The sequence below is a fragment of the Peromyscus leucopus genome, chromosome 19 (assembly GCF_004664715.2).
Source record: "Peromyscus leucopus breed LL Stock chromosome 19, UCI_PerLeu_2.1, whole genome shotgun sequence".
NCBI lineage: Eukaryota > Metazoa > Chordata > Mammalia > Rodentia > Cricetidae > Peromyscus > Peromyscus leucopus.
In genome coordinates this window covers 2,575,674-2,597,740 of record NC_051079.1, presented here as the reverse complement: position 1 = coordinate 2,597,740, position 22,067 = coordinate 2,575,674, and the positions used below count along the sequence as shown (strand labels likewise).

The 22,067-nt window shown below is 51.6% G+C and overlaps 1 protein-coding gene across 1 annotated transcript in view; it reads right to left on the bottom strand.

Moving 5' to 3' along the window:
• Positions 1-16,659, bottom strand: part of Cables1 (Cdk5 and Abl enzyme substrate 1) — a 106,634-nt gene extending 89,975 nt beyond the window's left edge. Inside the window, 1 exon segment of the mRNA XM_028876691.2 lies at positions 15,851-16,659. Coding sequence (XP_028732524.1) covers positions 15,851-16,563 — 713 coding nt within the window. The 5' untranslated portion in view covers positions 16,564-16,659.
• Between the last annotated feature and the right edge of the window lie 5,408 nt (positions 16,660-22,067).

Genomic DNA, 22,067 nt, shown 5'->3' with positions numbered 1-22,067 from the left:
GGCGTCGGTGCCGCTGCCCACAGCTGGGAAACCTTGGGCCAACGTCAGCGGAAGTGTGGAGCTGAGGCGTCTCATCCTCTCTCGTTACGTGTCCCTGTGTGAGAGTCCCCAGCCTGGCCACGGGCTACACCATGGCCCGGATGTGACAATTAACTTCACTGTTCACTGACTTAGCCACATGGAAGGCCCACCTGGACCTGGGAGACACCTCTTGATGGGATCCCAGACTCAAAGTAGGCTGGCTCACAGCATTCTCTCTCCTTCCTGCTGCAGACTGTGTGAGCCCCTGCTGATGCGTCTGCCACAGCCTCCCATCATGCTGGGATGCAACTCCTCACACTGGAAACCCAAATACCCACCCACCCCGCCATACCCGGCCACACCCACACCCACACCACACCACACCCACACACGGTCACACCCATCTCCACCCACACCCACACCCCGGCCACCAAACTGCTTTCTTGGGCATTTTGTCACAGCTGTGAGAAAAGCAACTGTGTTTTTTGGTTTTATATCAGCTTTACACAACCTAGAGTCATTTTGGAAGAAGGGCCCACCGTTGAGAAAATCCTCCCCACCAGACTGGCCTGTGGGCAGACCTGTGCTGCATCTTCTGGTTTAATGATTTCTGGGGGAGAGTCCAGCTCACGGTGGGGGTGCCCTCCCTGGGCTGGTGGCCCCGGGTGCTGAGCAAGCCATGAGGACATGCCGGTAAGCGGCACTCCTCCACGGCCCCTGGCGCCCCTCAGGGAACCCTTTTCAGTCAGTGTTTTCACAGAGCAAGAGAACCCTATCTGCGATGGGAACCAATGCACTAGTGGAGGGCTGGTACACCACCCTCCAACCACATCCTCACATGCATTTCACTTCTCCAGGCTGAGCCCCAGATTCTCACAGTCCGACAGCACCCCAGCATTAAAACCAGAACAGACTCCTCTTTACCCAGATGACCCTCGACAACCACAACGAAAACCAGCTCTCACGGGCACGTGGTCGCCCCGCTGAGAAACTGTTCCAGGTCTTAAGGAGATGTCAGGAAATTCTGATGTCAGGTCCTGAAATAAGGACCTTCCAATCTTATTTTATAAGGCATTTACATTCAACGAGAAAAACTGCCTGCAGCCTAAGAAAACACTGTTGAGGCTAAACCCGAGGCTCAAAACGAAAAGCCACTGTTTTTAACTACAGGGAAAATGCACTCAACCAAAATATGATCCTGGGATCCTACCACATGTAGCCCCAAGGGGCCCTAAGGCCCCAGACAGAAGCGCTCTGTTCTCCTGTGCCCTGAGGATGAAGGACAATGGAAATGGAGTGGCCAGGGTCGGACATGGCTACCCCAGCCTGAACTAACTCCCAGTTTGAGTGAGAGATGCCATCCATCACTTCTGCCAGGGTTATAAATAGAAACTGGAGCCTCCCCCGGGGGCATCATCTGTTAAACACCATTCATAAAAGTGCCGTTTTAGAGGTCTGTAGTGCACATTCTTTTCCCTTTGAAAACAACAACAACAACAAACTCGCAAAAAGTATCAAATGGTGTTCCAAATGGCAAAGTGATTTGCTGTCCAACCGTCTCAGATCAGCTTGGGAGTCTGCCTGAAAAGCAGGCATCTGGTACCAATTTGTGACAATAAAAAAAAAAAAAAAAAATCAATGCCGAGCTCTCATGTAAATATTTCCTCGTATGCCAGATTCCACCAGCCTGTACGTATCCCATTCATTTCCTCGTATTTCAGTCCTGACTTTTCTTTTCCTGGCTCCAAAGAGCTAAAGTTAAGCATTTTGAATGTTGCATCTCTTTATTGGGCTACACAGGCTAAATTCTCTCTCTAAAGTAAGGCCTACGGGATAGCTGGAATGAGACGGATCATTCCTGACGCTTGCAATCCTCACACCTATGTCTGAAGCAAAGAGGTCAATCTGTAAAATGTGGCCTCCTTACTTACCCTCATGCAGGGCAGCTTCCGGTCAACGCAGCCATCATCCAATACCAAGCTGCGGAGTGACGAGTGTATGTTCTTAAGACAGTGTTGAGAATGTGATGGACACCTAGGTCCGAAAGCAGAGCCCCAAACTCACTTAGATAAAACGTTAACCTTGTCAGATGGTAACAGTGCAGAGGGGAACGCATGGCCTTTGGGGTCAGGGGTTAGGGACTTGGGGAGAAAATCAAACTCCAGCTAGTTCAGTTCCCCCCCCTGATGTGATGACATTGATCCCGTGAAATCTGCAGAGAACCAAGAGGGCATCTGGTCTCTGTAACCACGTCAGACTTAGTGAGAATCGCACCCCACGTGCCTCACAGAGGTCAGGAGCATCCACTCACTAAGTGGGATCTCTCCCTTCACAGACATCAGCTGAGGCCCGAGTTTAAAGACCCAGGACAAAGCAGGCTGCGCTCTGCGTCTGAGAGGCAGGTGGCGAGGTCTCAATACCAGGCACGGCAGTTGTACTTTCCCGTCTGACTGGTGGCTTTACAGAATTCCATGCTTACTGAACATTCGCAGGGCCCTATGAGCTCATAAAGTGAACGCTCAATAAGCACGGCATCGTTATGCAACACTCCCAATAAAACAGGAGAGCGCCAAACGCCAGCCCTCCCTTCTCCCCTGTACCCCATCTCCAAGCCCCTCTTATCGACCCCTGTGTCTCTGACCAATTTGCTCATTTTCCCCCATCATGACCATGGGGTCCACATGGCCAACATCTGCATCTGAACTGCTGAAGTCCACTCTCTCTGGCTTCTACCCAGTCCGCCCACCCTGGTGTCTATGAACACTTTGACCCCGCTATGTGCTTCCTGGCTTCTGCTGCCGGCACGCGTCCCCCAGTCTCTAATGTATACACGCACAATGCTTTCTCCTGTCTACCTGAACCATCCCAGCCACTCAGCATCTAGCGCTTCTCCTGTCTCCCAATCACCCCGCCCTGTCTCCTCCTGTCTGTCCCCTGTCTGTCCTCAGACCTTAACTCAGCAGCCACTCCCAGAGGCCAGCCTTCCTTGACACACCAGCATGGTTCTTATCGAAGGCTGACAGGGTCGGTACCATTCTGTCCGTAACATGTATTATGCCTACAACCTTCTTTTTTTAAAAAAATAACTTATTTTTATTTTATATTCATCGGTGTTTTGCCTGCATGTACGTCTGTGTGTGGATGTTGAGTCCCCTAGAACTGGAGTTACAGTTGTGAGCTGCCATGTGGGTGCTGGGAATTGAACCCAGATCCTCTGGAAGAGCAGTCAGTGCTCTTAACTGCTGAACCATCTCTCCAGCCCCATGCCTACATGTGGTGATATACTGTGTCCCCCAGTACATTGTGCATCTTAATAAACTTATCTGGGGTCAGAGGACAGTGAACAGCCACTAGATAGACACAGATCCATCCGGATCTCTGTGAGTTTAAAACCACACTGGAAACAGCCAGACATGGTGACTCATGCCTTTAATCCCAGAAAGTGAGCCTTTAATCCCAGGAAGTGATGGCAGAAAGCAGAAAGGTATATAAGGCATGAAAACCAGGAACTAAGCTGGTTAAGCTTTTAGGCTTTTGAGCAGCACAGTTCAGCTGAGAGGCATCCAGTCTGAGGAAACAGGATCAGCTGAGGAATTGGCGAGGTGAGGAAGCTGTGGCTTGTTCTGCTTCTCTGATCTTCCAGCATTCACCCCAATACCTGGCTCCAGGTTTGTTTTCATTAATAAGAACTTCTAAGATTTGTGCTACACCTACAACCTTCTATTTGTCCTCTGACTATTCACAAGGTTGTTTCCATTCACATATCAGCTCAGTGCTGACAGTCCATTCGACTGACATCTGCCTGTCAATTCCCAGCCCATACCCTGAACCCAGCAAGCCTCTCTAACCTCTGCCTCAGCCCAGGCCACTGTGTCTCAGGATGTAAGAGGTTTCTATTCAGCATATATGCTACCCACCCAATCCTTCTTCACTCCCCAAGTTCCCTATGTTCCAATCACCCCCATTTTCTTCTTTAAACACACCTCGTGGACCCAGAACATGTGGTCCCCAATACCTAGACCCTGTGTCCCATCTTTAGGTGGCTTTTCCTCTTTGCTTTGTGTGTAACGGGATTTTTGTTCTTTAGACACGTCTTGCTATGTATCCCAGACTGGCTTCAAACTGACAATCCTCTTGCCTCAGCCTTTGACATGCAGGGTTACAGGAGCCCACCACCACGGCCAGCTTTAGATGGCTCTCATTGCTTCTCATCTTCCTCGGAGGCACCTTTCCCGCCACCAGGTCTAACAGGGGTCCCTTCACAGCAGCCTCCAGAGTGCATGTTACTGGCAGTTTTATGAGAGTCTTTTTCTGCCCATACTAGTGGCTACGATGTGTGGGGAGGGCAGCACCCAAGGCTTGGCACGAAGCAGGAAGCCCTCAAGTCTGTTTGCATGCCTGAAACAACGGCTGCAACCTTCCAGCAGAGAAAACATGAAAGACCTGAGACTGCAAAGCAGGAGCGGAGAAACGGATAGGAGGCAGGAAGCTGAGGTGAGAAAACCCGTCAGAAACCCTCAGAACGGCAGGAAGGGTGTGAGCAGGGCCGTGGACTGATCCTCCCCACACCACTCCGACACCAGCGGGGCCGACATTACTTCCACTGACCTGCAAAAGAATGCAGGCTTTCATATAATCCAAGTGTCTCATAATTAAAGCACCAAGCTCTGACCACATCTGTGGGGGTCCCTGCGGCCTTAACAGGCTGTAGAGAGATGAGCCTCAGGAGGCAAGAAGGCAGTGTGGCTCCACAGGACTCGGTAGCTGGTGCTGGTTCAAACTCCGGAGTCTGGCCCCAAGTGGTTTATTTTAGGCATATTTAAGCGCAGCACAATACAGTGAAGATTGTTCTGGTGATGATTAACTCAATCCTACACGAACAACAAAGCATCCATAAATCTCCTCAAGGAACAAAGGAAGCCAAATAGAGATCAGATTCGACTACATGGAAACTCTCTGTCGAGTCCATAAAGACAGGGTCTATAAACTGACCAAGGAAAACAATTTTTGATGAGGGGAGTGGGGATCCTGGTGCTGGAAAAGTCATTAGCCACAGAGATAGGACAAAGGGCGCCAGGCTGGCAACTGTGTCCACTCCCAGACTTCCAGGTGGACAACAGGTAGTGCATTCCTTCCCTTAAAGGAACAACCCTAGGTGCTGAACATTCCAGATTCCCCCCAGTGCTTATCTGTGAGCACAAAGACCTCCGGGCCTCCTCCACCTGTCCCGAAGGGCACTGTTAGGGATCATATTCAGAGAATCACTGCTCTAAGGCCTGCCAAAGATTTGAACAAAAACATCAATATCCAGATTGGAGTTTAGATTCCACTTCCCACCCCCATCAAATCCCATAGGCTCGCCAAGCGCTCTCCTTTCCCCTAATTTTGGTAATTCAGATCTGGAGTGTCCCTCAAGGGCCATGGTGTTAAAGGCCTATGCCCTGGTTACTGAAAGGCCACTGGGTCATCTGGGAATATGTCGTCAGGGTACTGTAGAAGCCCAATCTCTCTCCTCTCGTTTCCTGTGCTGTCACAGACTCGTACTGTGACGGTCTGCCTGCCAGTGGCCCAAAAGATCATGGCCTACAGCTTCCCAATGAGCCAACCTGCCCACGGAGGTCACCTCAGCTATCTGTTATAATGACAGAGAGCTTGCTTAGAAACACAGAACTTCTGTCCACCCTGCAGGCAGGGGGAGGAAGGTTGGTACATACATGTGAGAACTGGATCCTAGCTGACTTTGACCTTCGCCGCTCTGACAACTAAGTTCTGAAGACGAAAGTCTAAACTCAAGGTGGGGTACGGCAGTTCCCCTGGCACTCAGGGAGTGCAGCTCGCATCAGGGCAGGAGGGAGAAAAAGGCTGCATGCAATCCTAGACCAATCACCCTGGTGATGGTTGCCAACAGGTTCAACGTAATGGAGACACTGGTTTCTACATACCTCTGCTGTGTCTGCCAGGGTGTTTCCTGGGGTGCACTGAGAAGGGAAGACCCACCTGAATGTGGGCTACTCCACCCCCTATCAGGGTGTTTCCTGGAGTGCACTAAGAAGGGAAGACCCACCTGAATGTGGGCTACTCCATCCCCTATCAGGGTGTTTCCTGGGGTGCACTGAGAAGGGAAGACCCACCTGAATGTGGGCAGCTCCATCCCCTATCAGGGTGTTTCCTGGGGTGCACTGAGAAGGGAAGACCCACCTGAATGTGGGCAGCTCCATCCCAGGGACCAGATTCCCACACTGAATGAAATGGGAAAAGGAAGGTGGCCGAGTACCAGCATTCATTTCTCTTTCTGATTCCTGATGCAGAAGCCACGTGACCAGCCACCATGCTGCCCTGCCATGAGGGACCACACCCCTTTTCAACTGTTATCTGAAATAATCCCCCTTCAGTTCTCTTGGCAGATATTCAGTCTCAGCAACAGGAAAGCTAACACATCCCCCAAGGCAGAAATCACCAGCCCCGATCTACAGGAGGCTTAAGGTATGTGAGGGGCGCTGAGGTCTGCTAAGCAGCCGAGGCGTGGGTGGTCCTTCCTCTTCTCGGTCCCTTCACCCACTGTGGTGACGGAGAAGGCAGAGGTGCCAGTGCCCATTCCCCATTCTTGGGCATTGGGAAATTTTTCCACCACTCCTTCCAACTCAGGGTCCTGCTGGTCTGCCCGTGAGGTTATCACGTGCTGTCAGCACACTTGATGGACAGGCTGCAGTCCCAAACCTGGCACAGCACTACTGTCCTTTACCACACTGAGAGATCTCCGTGGGGACTTGGACCAGGATGCAGGGAATGTGCTGGAGTATGCAACAGACGCCTTTGTTTTTGTTAAGTGATCTGACTCAGGGGTACGTTTCTGGATGTTTTAAAACTACCAGAATTGGAAAACACAGATTTTGACACCATAGTATTAGCACTCTTGGTGACTTTCTAACCTGTGCCCCTGCTGCCTCTGAATGCCTTGATGAGAAAAAAAAAAACAAAAAACAAACAAACCAATGGAGGCCCCTTGTGAGCCGTAAGCTCCAAACAAGTCAAATTCATAATATCCACCAGACAGAGCAAAGGCCACCTCACACATCTGTCACCTGCACTGTGCATCCTAAAAAAACTGCATTCAACTCAGGAGAACCGGCTTCAGCATGAGGTCACCATCTAACTCACCCTAGGTAGAAAGATTCCTCCATCTTGCCAGTCTCCTAGCATTCATGGCTCCGACCTTCCTCTGATTACAAAGTAGACATTTTGGTTTATTAATAATTGGGTCAATGAGGAAAGTATTTTAAAATAAAAAATCAATGTTGTAGGCAAACAGATCTTTGGTCCTTGCAAATATTCTAGACTCTTGTTGGTTTTATTTTTTTAGCTCTGTCATGGACTCCAACTCCTAAAGGACATGGAGTCCTTTAAAACAAGAGTGAGACTGAGTCCCTCCATACACCCCCACAACACTGCAATACCCCAAGTGCTAAGGCTCTACCCTAGAGCTTTCTAAGTGTTCATGTCTGTGGCTAAGCATGCAGCAATAAGCCCCAGGCCACACCAATGACAACCTCATTCAGGATGAACTAACGTGCAATTATCCAAACTACTCACACAAACAGAGTAGGGCTAGGAAACCCTGATCAATGGTATGTTCCTGGAAGTCTCAGAAACCAACCCAAAACAAAGCCACAGCACTGTAGTTCATAGGCGGAAAAATTACCAGGGAGTTCATGATTCCCACAGTGTTTGAGTGCTAGGCACAGGATTCTGGCTTCAGTATCTGAGAAGATTGTATGGGCTTTAAAATACATTTTAATTTTTAAGTTAAGTGTTCACATAGTTGGGGGTGCAGGTACCCAAAGAAGCCAGAAGAGGGTGTTAGATGACAGGACCTGAAGGCACCGGCAGCTAAGACTGGTCCAATGTGAGGGCTGGGATCCAGCTCAGGTCCTCTGCAGGAGCAATTCATGTCCCTAACCACCCAGCCATCTCTCTAGCCCTCAAAGTTTTGTTTTAAAATTTACACAGACCAAACTCATATGATTGGTTTGGCTTTTGTTCCCTTTTGTGGTGCTGGGGAACCAAACTCAGGGCTTCCTGTACCAGGCAGATGTGCTGCCAGCTGGGCTACATCCAGAGCCCCCGTGTCTGGAAGAGAAGACACAACAGCAATCCTGGGGGGCAATCACATCACCTCTGTGGCAGATTCTTTTTTCCCCTGAAGTGTTTTTGAGTAGGGACTTGCTATGTGCTACAGGCTGGTCTTGAACCCAGGCTGGTCCTCCTGCCTCCATCTCTGTGCGGGACTGCAGGCATGCGCTACCAGGCCCAGCTAGCTGCCCAGCAGATTCTTCAGAAACTGGGTTCCCATGTGCTTCCTTTGATGTGGACATTGGCACAGCCCCCAGGGGAAAACCAGAACACAAATGTGTATTCATGGGGCAGGCCCCAGGGCACACCAGCTCTTAGGAAAGGGACCTGACTGGCAGCCTGGTGGGTTCCTGCAGTGTTAACAGTCCTGTCCCGAGGAGTTCAGTTTACTACCCAGCTCAGAGCGCACCATTACTCAGTCAATACTTCCCCTGAGCAAACCCAGCCCACCGTTACAGCTAAGGGGTTTTAGCAAACCTCCATAAGTCACCCAGCCTCAGTCTCCTCAGCTCTAAAGTGGGGAGAATCTGCATCGACAGGAATAGGAACAGATAAGGCAATGAAAGAGAGTGAGTGCTCTGTCCCTGTTTCTCACCCGCTGGAGGAGGGGGTGGGGTGTGCGGGCCACACAGGCAGCCTCAACTCACCCCAGGACCCGGCTAAGGTTGGGATGGGTCCTTCAGGTTGCAGGACAGAAGGGGAGGTGGTTAGGTATCCTGCCCCACCAAATAAGCTGGGGCAGGAGTGATGGCTAGGAAAAACACAAAAGGCCTGGGAATTGGGGGAAGCAGTGGGAAGACGAGGTCTCAGAAGAAAAGGATGAGCTCAAACTTGGAAGAGGCTGGGCCAGGTGCCAGGATCTAGATTCTCTGCTGGGCGGAAAATGTAGCTTCCAGTGGTAAACCTGATAGAGTTTTACCTGATAGTCAGACCCTGGGTTTGTCCCCAGCCCTGCCAAAACGAAACCCGAACCTTCCATCAGGCTGCCGGGGAACTGGGTTTTGTTTTTGGTTCTGTGGTCACTCGGCAGAAAAAAGAAGTCCATCTTGGTGAGACCCGGCCCCAGATGATCCACCCAAGGGTGCCTGACAGCAGACAAACCAGAGAGGTCAGTGGACGGGGTGAGAGACACACTCGTGACCAGCATCACGATCCTGTGGGCAGTGCTGGACTCTCCCCAGGGAAAAGCCTCCAGACACAGCTGTGATGGCCTGGGGGTGGGGGTGGGGGAACAGCAACCAGGAGTCAGCCAAAGCCACTCTGCAAGAAATACAAGGGTCAGATGTGGGTCTTAGATGAGTCCCCCTACCCAGGAAGAAGGCATGATGGGCCCAGAAGAAGAAAGGGGTCTTTGGAAGAACACATGTCATCTAAGACAGAGCAGCCAATGATGGGCAGGCGGGGGCCTGGGGTATTGCACGCCTTCTGGGCACTGAGCACCCACCAGGCCACGGATGCCATGATTTTGCTGGACCAAGCCAGAGGATAAACAGCTGAGGCTTCTGTTGGCCACCTAGTCTCTGTCACAACTCTGTCACCCTAGCACAGAGGGCCAGAGACAGCACAGACATGTGTGGGTGTGGCTGTTTCCAAGAAATCAATACGTGAAAGGCCATGGGCCACACCTTGCTGACCCCTGACCTTGACAGTGTGACACTGTGAAGACAGAGCATTCAAACAAAGAACAAAGGCCTCTTGAAGGAGGGGTGTGGCCAGGGAGGATGGCAGGGATGGAGGCAGGGCTGGTCCCACTGTGACAATGGGCAGCAGAGAGGACAGGAGCCATCTGAGGAGGGGATCCCGGGGGGGACCCGACGGGACTTCACTCCTGTGGTCACAGAAAGCTTTCTCCCTCTGGCCAGAGGTCCTCCTTAGATGATACAGGGGCAGGACTCTTACTTAGGAAATCAGAGTGAGCAATGGTCTTCCGTCATCAAGTCAGCTTCTGTGGGCCAGAGGTGTACAGACACCAGCAGATTCCGAAGACCTTAAAACCATGTCCCAACATACGGCCTGAGGGACCTCGGGCAAGTTACTTAACCTCTCTACACCTCAAAACGGGACTGATACACTCAGGGCTGTCATAAACAGGCCTCAGCGAATCCTCGTAACTTGCTACCTGTGTGTTAAATAATACTGTGTCTAAGGTCCTGGCCTAGGACTCACATGGGAGGGGGAAAGCATCCCTGCCCTGTGGGGGCTCAAACCACGAGCTCACCTACCACGGGTCACTGCGCGGAGTCACGTGTCCACCCGCGGCACTCGACACAGAGGGGGCCCTTTTACGTCTATACCTCCTGTGTTCAGTACTGTGGGGCGCTGTAACTGACACCCGTCATAGTCAGCTTTTGTTAAATGAAGACACGAGACAGGATGTCAAGGCCCAGGACTAGAGTTTCCTCTACATACCTGGCAGATAAACAAAGTACCCAAGGTCGTCCTCTGCCCGATGTGTGACCTTGGGCTCCCGTACTCTTGGCAGGACTGCGTATCCGCGTCTACAAAGGCACTTTATAAACGGGCCCCTTGGCAGTCAAGGTTACCACAGCCCACTTCCTCGATGAGGGAGGGTGCTGGCTGGGAACGGCCACCCAGGCAGGCCAAGGCTTCCTGCTTGGATGGCCTCCTGAAGTCCCAAGTCCAATGTGACCCTCTAGTTTCTCAGGTGGTGCAGCTGAAGGTGGTGGCTGTCTATCACCCCAGCACTTAAAAGGCAGGACTTGGGAGGGGCAGAAATTCAAGACCATCCTTGGCTGCGAAGCAAGTTGGCAGCTGGTATGGGCTACTGGAGACCGTTCACAAAAAAGCAAACAGAAGTCCACCCTACCCTGAAGGAGCCCTACCATTCCCTCACCAGCTCACTCACTCATTCAGGCATGTTTCCCAAGCAGGTCTATAAACTAACTCACCACAGCTTTGCATCTAAGTCCACAGTTAAATTATCCTATGCCCCCAAGCAGACACACCTAGCCCTTCACAGCAGGCCAGGCCTTAGACAGGGCCAAGCAGGCTCACTTATCCTAAGCCTTTATGACCACGAGGAAACAGGCTGAGAGCCCAGGATTCTCAAAGCTGGTCTAGGTCAGGTCAGCAACTCGCACCGTTCCCCCTAACTCTGCCTGGAACGCCCACTGTCACTGGCCGCCCCTGCTTACCTAACTCCCCATGAAGGGGACTGGACAGGCATCAGCAGATTCTGGGCTAGCTGCTGGGGGGCACGGCGGAGCCCGGAGTGGCTTCCACACCTCTCCTGGAGAGCACACACAAGGCTTCCCATTTGTTCAGCCTCTCCGGCTCACACATGCTGCAGACTTTGTTGCTGTAAGACACTATGTGGGCCTGGGCCTGAGATGCCACTGACATCAGCCAAGGCTATTTGCTAAGGTCCCTTAGCTCACTGGGAAGCTCAGTGGCCAGTCTTTGGAAAGCACCTTGCCTAGAGTCTGGTCTGCTAAGACCACAGCTCTGGATTCCGGGGCTCCTGTGGCTAGAAACATGGCTCAGAGGTAACCTGGTTTTGCCGATCGCTGAGGAAATCAGTCACAAAGCAAGGAGGTGACAGAGTTAGGGGAAAATGACCATCTCCCCTCCCAGGCTCTGGCTCTCAACTCCTGGATGGTCTGCACTTCTTTCCAACAAAATCTCAGAGATTACAGTTTACAGCGGCACAGACCAAGTGTCCACACTGATGTGAGGAACAGCACAGAGGGAGGCAGGCAGAAGCCCACAAGTGACCAGGAGAAGCCATCGGCAAAGAGCCTGGGCTCTGCCCTGAAGGGCTGGGTGATAGTGACCTCTGAACTCAGCCCCTCAGCCTCACTTCAGGAAGCTGTCAGACCTGGGCAGAGCCTCCCTCCACAGCAATTTCCCCTTTATCCCAAGGCTGCTTAGTTGGTCAGAAAGGTCAGCTAGCTTTTGTTTTTGGCAACGTGTAGCCCAGGCTGGCCTTGATCCTCCTGCCTTAGGGTCCTGAGAGCCAGGATTACAGACAAAAGCTACTGTGCCTGACTGGACCACCTGCCTTTTAAGAATAGATCCCCAGGGCCTGTTAACTACATTGACATCTGACAGCCCTGACCCTACAGCACATTTAGTATTCAGTAAATTTTAGCATTCAGAAAGTTAAGCACAGCCACGACCTCTGCAAGACACAGGCCAAAGAGCTCAAGAGTAAGTCACTCAGGAGGGTTGATTCATCTGCCCAGGGTCACACAGTCATCATGAGGGACCAGCATTCCAACCCAGGACATGGGTCCTTCATCACATGGGCTCCTTCCACTCAGGTGTTCTAAAGGCAAAGGCCTGTGCTATTTTTACACAGTACGGTGACTGCAGCCCTGTGGCTGGCTGGTTGGCTGGCTGGCACTCACACCTGAGCTCCACGCTGCACTGCTGGGTGGCCGTCTGCCAGGCAGGAGCTCCCAAGGCTTTCTGAAGCCAGCTGTGGCCTGAAATGATGTTTTAAAAGTAAAATAAGCCTTAAAATATATTCCAAAAACCTGCTCCCTTCGCCTATTAACACCTTGCCCACGTGGGGCTCACTGCCCCAGCCGAGAGGAAACAGGACAGGGTGTGAAGTTCAATGGCAGCTGGTGGCCTCCATCTCAGAAACCTCAGACCTGCATGGAGACCCTTTCACAAAGGCTGGCAGGATCCTGGAAGCCCTGCAAACAGAATGGAGCCTAGGAAGTGGGAAAAGGTGGAGGATGAAACAGATGAAAAATGTCAGACCATCAGAAAAGGGCTGCAGAATCACATGGAACCACTGCTATGTTCTACACCAATGGTCACAGTCAGCAGCTCAAAAATTATCAACAGGCCTACTGTGTGCAAGGCAGTGATAAGGATGAGGGACAGAAGGGAAGGAGCCATGTTTGGATGGCAGAGACCCAGGTTCCTCTCCAGTCCCAAGCCGGGGCATGGTCAGGGTGCCACTCAGTGGCTGGGCCAGTCTGAGACAGTACTTCAATCATTCTGAGCCCTGGAGTCTCCATTCTGTGAAAGAATCCACACACAGGGCAGCTGTGGGGGTCAAAAGCCTTTGATGTCCAGTTTCTGTGGACAGGGGTGGTGACCACTACTTGGATTCATGGTTACTGAGCACGTACCCTAAGGCCCGGCCACAGAAATTCTCCTCTCCGCTGCAGTTAAAACACAGACAGCAAAGCAATTCATTCTAATTGGTTTTAGAAAAGTCCACAGGAGCCAGGGTTCTAGCTGAGTGGTGGAGGGCTTCCCTGGCATGCCTAAGGACCTAGGTTCCATCTTCAGTCTCTCAAGAGTCCAGAGGGAAGAAACCAGAAGGAGTTTTAAGAGTCCAAGTCTTTAAGTTGTGATTTTTATCTATCCATGACAAGCTCAATACAGAAAAGCTTAAATTCACTAGAAAGAGAGTGGATTTGAGATTCACTCTGGCGGTGCTTGTCAATCACCCGGGGAACTTGGACATGAACTCACACAGGTGAGGGTGGAAACAGACAAATTGCTCTTTTGAGCTCTCCATAAGGCTAAGGGACCAGAGCCCACAATCATGGGCAACAAGGCTCCCTAGAACTTCTTACGGAGCTAGGAAAGCATCCACAGAAAGTCCAAATTGATTGGCAGCTCACATCCCAGGAGCGTTTTTGTAAAGCAGTGTATGGAGGGAGCCCCACTGGCCACTGGGCTGCAGAAAGCCAATACACCAGGAAGGCAAGGAAGAGCAGAGGGCTGGCCCCACCTGGGCCACAGGTAAGTGTGGGCAGGGGAAAGTCCTCTTCAGGGATTATAAAAGTAACACACCTCAGACAAAGGTCTCCATGGCCACACTGACCTTTCTCAATTCATGTTAACCTCCACTCTGCCCACCTCTATCAAGAACTGCCAAAATGCATACCTATCAAGTTGCCAAATGCAGGCTATTCAGAAATGGTTTGGTCAGTATGACTGCCAAGCATGGCTACATCTTTGAGACTAGCACATACTGAGCTGTGTTTGGACAGAAGAGATCCTAGCAGGCTGGTAGTGGCACATGTCTTTAATCCCAGCACTGGAGAGGCAGAGGTAGGTGGATCTGTGAGTTCAAGCCCAGCCTGGTCTACAGAGTGAGTTCCAGGACAGCTAGGGATACACAGAGAAAACTTGTCTCGAAAAACACAAAATAAATAAGTAAATAGGGCGCCCTAAAGGTTCCCAGGGCTAGGGTTAGCAAGTGAGCTCAGGAAGTCCTTTGACTCAGAAATGCTCTCTATGCTCCACAGCTCCCACATGAGTTTCCTGGAGGAGGAGTGGAGGGTAATCCCATTACAGCTGCTGTCAGCACATCTGCCCTCCAGGAGACACACTGGCTCAGCACAACTCATAGCCCTCTTCTGGGCTTCGGCTCAGACTCCGAAGTCACCAAGAGCCAGGGTGTGATGTCAAGTGGTAACAGTTCCGCCAGCCTAGGGCTGCCCATCCACTCATCAGCTTTCCAGAGATGCATGCTCTAACAAGAAATGCTACAGGATTGTCACTTCAACCCAGTATCATTAATTCATGGGTGCAACGGAGGCTGCCTCGCCAGACCCCACACCCCGCCTAAGGTCCACATGCACTCTGCCTTACTCTGCAGCAGCACGGGTCTGACTTCCCACACTGGGAAGCCAGCAAACTTCTGGGCGAGCCCAGCTGGTTCTTCTCTCATTCCATTAAGCAAGGAAGTTTTCCAACAGGCCACCCTCTTTTTCAGGCCGGAGCAAGTATGAGCCTTCACTGGGGCATCACGGGAGAGCCTAGGGAGCAGAGGCGGTCTCCCTGCCTACCTAGATGCCACAGAACTTGGCAAGGGCCTATCCCTTAAAGGAAACGGAGGCTCTGGTTCCCTCAGTTATTGCTAGTTAACTAAGATAGTCAATGCTATAATGTCTTAGGAGGCTTTATTAGCTAGGAAGGACTCGCGCCACAGACCTGCAGAGCCCCGCCCACTCCATTGGGCTTCCTCCCCAACCTGTAGTCTCACGATTCCACGCAGAACCAAGGCCAGCTGCCCTGACCCACGGCAGTGAACTCCAGCCATTTCTCCACTCAGTAGGTCTCACGTTTTTGCTGAGATGTCACAAACCCGCAGATAACTCACACAAGCACGCAGCAAGCTTCTAACTCTTGCCAGTTTTTCTCGGAATGGAAGTCTCAGGCCATATTTCCTCTCTGTCCCCCACACCCTAGGCCTGGACCAAGGAAATGCCAGAAAAACTTTCCACTTCTTAGAAAAACAAAAGGAAAACACGATTTCCCGGGCTCCACAAACTTTCCAAAGGGGTTCCCACGTGTCTGCTACTAGTTGGGGCTCCCAAGCGCCGCCCTGCCCCGGCCCCACCCACTGCACCCGGCAGCGCTCGCCTGGAGCTGGGGACGCGCCTCCGGGTCTGGACCGGTTTTCAGGAAGCTGGTGTTCTCCTCGCACCAGGAGACTTGAGAGCAGCTTTTTAACCGCTTCTTCCAACTCCCTGGCCAAAGAAGGGGCATGGTGCGTCCGCTCTGCTAGTGCCGGGTTCATGCACACGTGTGACCACATACTCACTCCCTGGGCCTCTTCCCCTTTTCAAATGCCTTAGTGGTTTGGGATTCCGGTCAGGAGCCCGGGATCTAGCCAGGCGCAGGAAGGTGGGAGCGACCCCGGTGGGGTTCCAGTCGTAGGGACACTGCAAAACTGGGCGCGCGTGGCGTCCAAAATACTCACCGGGACCTCTGCAGCTGCTCCAAGGCGCTAGTGCTACCGCCCTGGCCTGGCTGCTCCAAGGCGCAGTAGTTCTGCGAGTTCTGCCTGGAGAAGGCGATGGGCAGGATTCCCTGAGTGAACGAGTTGAGGCGGCCCCGACTGCCGCTCGCACTCCCGGGGGTCCCGGAGCCCAAGAAGCTGGCCAGTGGCACCTGCACGTTGGTGAAGGCATCGTCCTCCTCCAGCTCCTCCTGTCCGGCGCCCCCCGGCCCGTCGGGCAGCTGCAGCTGAGCTGGGGCTGAACGGGGAGGCAGCGATTCGCCCGACGCCCGGTGGACCAGGGACGGCGGCAGCGGGCAAGGGCTGGAGCCGGCGGTCCACGGCGCGGCCGCGGTGCCCGGTGCCGAGAACGCGTTGCAGCCGGCGGCCAGCAGGCTGAGCCGAGCCCTCGCTCCCGGTTTGGTCGCGCCGCCCTCCTCGCCGCCGCCCCACTCGTCGTCCTGCAGCGGCGGCCGTCCGTCCAGCGAAATGTTGGTGAGGAAGGACAGGGCAGCCTGGCGGCGCCGCGGGTCCACGCGCGGCTTACGGAGAGGCTCGGGCTGAGCGGCGGCCGCCGGAGGCGGCGGCGGCGGCTGCACCCCGCTGGTGGCCGCCGCGTCCGTGCCGCCGCGGCTGCTGCTGCTGCTGCTGCTGCTGCAGGCGGCCGTGCCCGCGGTGGCGGTCGCCGCCGCCATTGTGTCCGTCTGCGGCGTCAGTTCCGCGGAGCCGGAGAAACGAGTGGCGGGTGCCCAGTGCTAAGCGGCGGCCGCGAGCCTCGGCGACCCGGGCTGGGCAGGGCGCGGGGCGCGGGCGGTGTGCGAGGCGGCGGCCCTGCCCTCCCGCGGGCGGGCCATGCTCGGCCCTGGGCGCTCGGGCGCCGCTGGGACTCACGCGCGCCTGGCTCGCCCTCCGCGCCCGGGACCCACGCGCGCCTTGCCGGCCCTGCGCGCCGCGCGATCGCGGGCTCCCGGCCCGGCCGGCCGTATTTATAGGTGCGCGCGCCCCGCGCTCGCGCTCCGAAGCGCTCCTTGCAATAACACAGTATCACGTGTGGGGAATGAGACCTGGGAGGAAAACAAAGCCGCAGGCGGAGTCCGCAGCGGCGGGAGGCGACCGTGCAGGAGGAGGTGGAAGAGGAGGAGGAAGGCAGAGCCCGGCGCGTGGCAGGGCGGGGGCTCGCCCGACCGCTCCCCACGGTCCCAGCTGTTCCTGGGGCGCGCGGAAGCCAGGTGCTGGAAGCGAGCACGTCACTCCGGTACGCTCGGGCGGAGAATCGCGGGTGTCCACAGCCCGGCGACCTACAGCCCCTGGGTTACAGCCCCAGAAGAGTTACGGGGCGATCACCTGGAGCCTTTGCACCGCGACCTAGTAACCGAATCTGGCGTTACCCATGGGCCTGGACACGCCGGTCCTTGTTAACAGTTACGTGGGAGGGCACACCTTCCTACGTGGACATTCCCACAGAAAGTGTGGCTGATCACTGGGATGTGCCCCCACTCTTTCGCAGACCCAGGCGAAGGCTGCCAAGATTAACGATAAAGGCACCTAGCTGCCTAGGTGTGTGAGCACCTTCTCTGTGATCCAGCTGATTTATACACACACCCCTGGTGCTCTGAGCAAAAGACAGCCAGGATTTTCATTTGGTCCCTGAAAATGGATTGCATTTTCTGTGAAGATCTGGGCGGGCTAAAATAATCTTGCACGCATGTACCTGTCGTCACCTTGCAAATGTCCGCGAGTGTAGTCTCTTTACTCCTCTATAAACGGAGACAGATATGGACAGTTATTACCATTTATTTCATAAACATCTGTTTGGCTCCTGGCTGTATGTTCCAGAAATACGGGTTCCTGCCTATGGACACAGCGACTCTGGCCCCACCCCCAACAAGTGGTTTTAGAACTTGCAACCGCGGGAGTACCCGGCTGCTTCCCAGTTCTCTGTGCCGGTTGGGTGACTTATTAAACACAGTATGGAACAACTGTCGCCCTGAATTAGGCCCCGTGACACCTAAGAAACCTTGTTACACTTCTCTGCGGGAGAAGCAACGTGTTTAAGATGAACGGATTAATTTAATTAGAGGTTTAAATTTAGCCTTGGAGCTAATGGGTAACTCTACATTGAAATTCCACTCCATTTCAGCAGAGTAAATTAAGTAGCGGAGAGCAAGTGTACGCGGTTCAGGGATGTGCTGCCAACCCCGACTCCTCCAGAGATAGGTGAGTTTGGGTTACATGTACTGGGGACAAACAGGTCACATGGCTGTTTGCGTGAGCAATTGTTCATATGTAATTCTGGGCCCTATTTAGGCCTTATGGAAAAGCAGAGACACTGTCTGCTGCCGACTCAAAACAGTTAAAGTCTAGTGACCGAGTCTGGATTTCATCAGGTTTTTAATTACTTTAACTACCTTGAAACTTCAAGTCACTTTATTACAATTGACTTAATTTACCTGATCACGGGCCTAGCTTTTCTGGAAAGTAATGTTAAATGAGACTCCAATTCTGCCCCTGTGGAAAAAAGTATACTATTTTATAACAAAAAAAATGTTAAGTTTTAAACAAATGGAGGGGGGATTACTAACAATGTCATTGTCCATGAAAATATTTTAATATTTTTTTGTTTTGAGTATTTTAATTTTTTTTGTTTGTTTTTTATTTCATTTGTTTTGGTTTGATTTTCGAGACAGGGTTTCTCTGTATAAGAGTTCTGGCTGTCCCCTGGAACTTGTTTTGTAGACCTGGCTGGCCTCGAACTCACTGAGATCTGCCTGCCTCTGCCTCCCAAGTGCTGGGATCAAAGGCGTGTACCACTATTGCCTGGCCAAGTATTTTAACTTTTATCTTATTAAGACAGGATTTTTTTTATTCTGTCTTGAGTATGTTTTCCAACAAAAGGGAAAGGGGGCTGCTTATGCCTTGGGATTTTGCGTGTTGTGTGGCGATCGTCTTTCCATTTGGAATATCCTTCTGTAGCCTCGCTGATGCTCCTGGTGCTCGACTTGATGGAGCAATGGTAAGTTACTAAACTCCTGCATTTGTAAGTTTGTTGGCCCCATTTCTGCCCTCAAGAAAGCAGCAGTGACAATCTTTCAGTCTTTCTACTATGAAGTACGTCTGTCTATCTATAGCTATCTGTGTTTATTTATTGCTGTTGGGGACTCGGGGTTGCTCTTATCCTAGGCAAGCATTCCACCACTGAGCTTTACCCCAGCTCTCTCTTCTTGTTTCTAAATGTTGAGACAGGTCTCTGGAATCTAGGGTGGCCCTGAACTCCTGCCTCAGTTCCCAGACAGCTAGGATGACAGGCCTATCACATGATATCCCAGACTATCATATATTATTAACGTTTTTTTAGTTTAAATAGCTTCCAGGGTGGATGGCACACCCCATTTTAAGGCCTTCTGTCCAGAGAAGATCTAATCTGCCTCCTGAAATTCTTGGTGGGTATGAATATGTTTTCAGCAAATCCATTTATTTGACCATTTGATATAACTCTGCTTATTTTAAGTTTCAAGTATGCAAATTGATTTCAAATGTTTATTAGATAATCAAACAGGAATCGATGTTTTTTTAGTCTCCATGTTTCTGTGATCCCCTGGTGGGGGTCCTGAGAGATGATTTATTGCTCCCTAACTGTGTATCAGCCATAGTGTACTGGACCACCAGTAGTGGTGAAGGGGCATTGTCATTGACATTTTAAAGGCAAGACAGAGAAATTGAGTAAAGCTATCTGGCCAGCACACAGATCCCACTGGCTCCCAGACCCGTGCATGTTTCTGCTCCCTCTACTGGTAAGGCTATTTTATAGGCAGAATCAGTCTCCACATTTCATCCCATATTCATCCTTGAGAGTCGACTAGAATAGAAATATAAACTGCGAGGCTGGGCCGTGGTGGCGCATGCCTTTAATCCCAGCATTTGGGAGGCAGAGCTAAGAGGATCTCTGTGAGTTCAAGGCCAGCCTGGGCTACCAAGTGAGCTCCAGGAAAGGCGCAAAGCTACACAGAGAAACCCTGTCTCCAAAAACAAAACAACAAACAAACAAACGAACAAACAAAAAGAAACACAAACTGTGGAGGAAGAGATCTTGGCTCCTAGGGTAGGTCCTTAACCTCTCTGAACTCATTTCCTCCCTGGGTTGCTCCGGTTTTCAGAAGAACCGGCACAAGAAATGTCTGGTAATCCCTGATGTACTTTTAAATGCCAGGCATCATTAGTACCACCAAAATCTGCTTAGGTCCTGAATTATTCCAAATTCATTAATCTTTAACTTTTAGTTGTTGGATCATTTATTATTGAACAACTTCTGTGTGCCCAGTGCCAGTGTGGGACAAAGGGATAAAAAAGTGTGGCTTGTATCTGCTCGTACCCTTGATGGTTAAAACAGGAAAACAGGAGCTCAAGGACACATTTAAAGGAAGGGTCTAAGCCAGCCAATTGCCAAATGAGCAAGAATTAGAATTGGAAAAGGGACTGGGGGGGGGGTGTTGAGTGAGGGTTTCTCTGTGTAGCCCTTGGCTGTCCTGGAACTCAGAGATCCACCCGCCTCTGCCTCCTGAGTGCTGGGGTTAAAGGCGAGCCACAACTACCCAGCTTTGAAAAAGGAGCTTTTAATTTGAAGTGAGACCTGTTAGGGAGGCATTAAGTAAGACCAGAATTTGAGCTGGTCTAGGAGTTGCTATGGTCTGGACCCCACATGTGATAAAAGGTTTGGAGCTAGGCTGGGTTTTTAGAAGGTCGCACTGTTGAGAGGAAGGTAGGTCATTGAGCACATGCCCCTGAAAGATGTGGGATTCTGACGTTCATTTAGCATCCCAACCTTGAGGTGGGTGGCTTTGCTCACCTCATACCCCACCATAATGTGCTGCTTTATCATTGGTCCAAAAGCTTTGGGGGCAATCATTTATGACAGAAAGCTTCAAAATGATGAACTAAAATCAACCTTTTTAAAAAAAAATGTATTTTTAATGTTTTATTGTGCACACACATACGTGTGTGTGTGAGAGAGAGAGAGAGAAAGAGAGAGAGAACATGAATGTTTCAGAGAGAGAGAGAACATGTATGTTTCAGAGAGAGAGAGAGAGAACATGTATGTTTGTGTGTGTGTGAGAGAGAGAGAGAGAGAGAGAGAGAGAGAGAGAGAGAGAGAGAGAGAGAGAGAGAACATGTATGTTTCCACCATGTGGCCTTGGGCATTAAATTCAAATCATCAGGCTTGGCAGCTGGAGCCTCTGTCTGCTGAACCACCTCTTTTAAACTTTTTCTCTGTGAGATGATTAGCATTTGTTACAGAAATAGGTAACCAACTTCAGAGTCTTGCGTTTAAATCCCTTATGCACTGGAGCCATACAGGACTAGAAAGTGAAATACAATTCTCCCCTCAACCCACCCTCATTTTCACCTTCATATCACCCCTTTTAACGTCTGGAAGCTTCCTTTGCCTCCATGGACCCAAAATGCATGCACTGTTTAGATCAACAAATTTGGCACCTGGGCTTTTACACACACACACACACACACACACACACACACACACACACACATACACACACACGCAGAACCTGCATAAAATTGCTGACTCTTAAAAATAATCCAGTAAACCAGTAAGTCTGAAAATTGGACATCACTCAGAAGTTGACACAGGAGAAATAAGGTTTTAGACTCAGAAGCACCCAGGCCCCTGTGTCAACACAGGCCCTTATAAGCAGGTCGCCAGCTTGGACAGGTTCTCAGCTCCCTGTTTTGGCGTCCTGGTGTGTCAAGGTGGGGTTAGTGGCATTTTACCTTGCAGAGTTAGGAGCGTTGCTGGTGATGTGAGTTATGTAACCAGCACCCGGCTGTCTGGCACTCACAGAAAGCTATTTTTAGAAAGATGCAAACTATAGGAGCCTCACAGAAGGACCAGGATGCTTTGGGTCCTAGGGTGTTTGTGGTTTTCCTCCTGCAGGAAGGATCAGACGAGACCCTGGCCGTTGGCTCCAGTTCAGATCAGGTTATTTTACATCTGTTCCACCAAAGCGGAGGCTGTCCCTCACTGCTGGGACACAGACTAGTGGATCTAAGATTAGAGGCATGGTGTCCTGAGAAGCCTGCTTTCCCGTGCCCAGTGAAATGCCCTAAGACAAGAGAGGGGAACCGGGCCCAGGGCCCCATGCTTTGAGAAGCTGACCTTGCTTGAATATGTGTCGCCTCTGTTGCC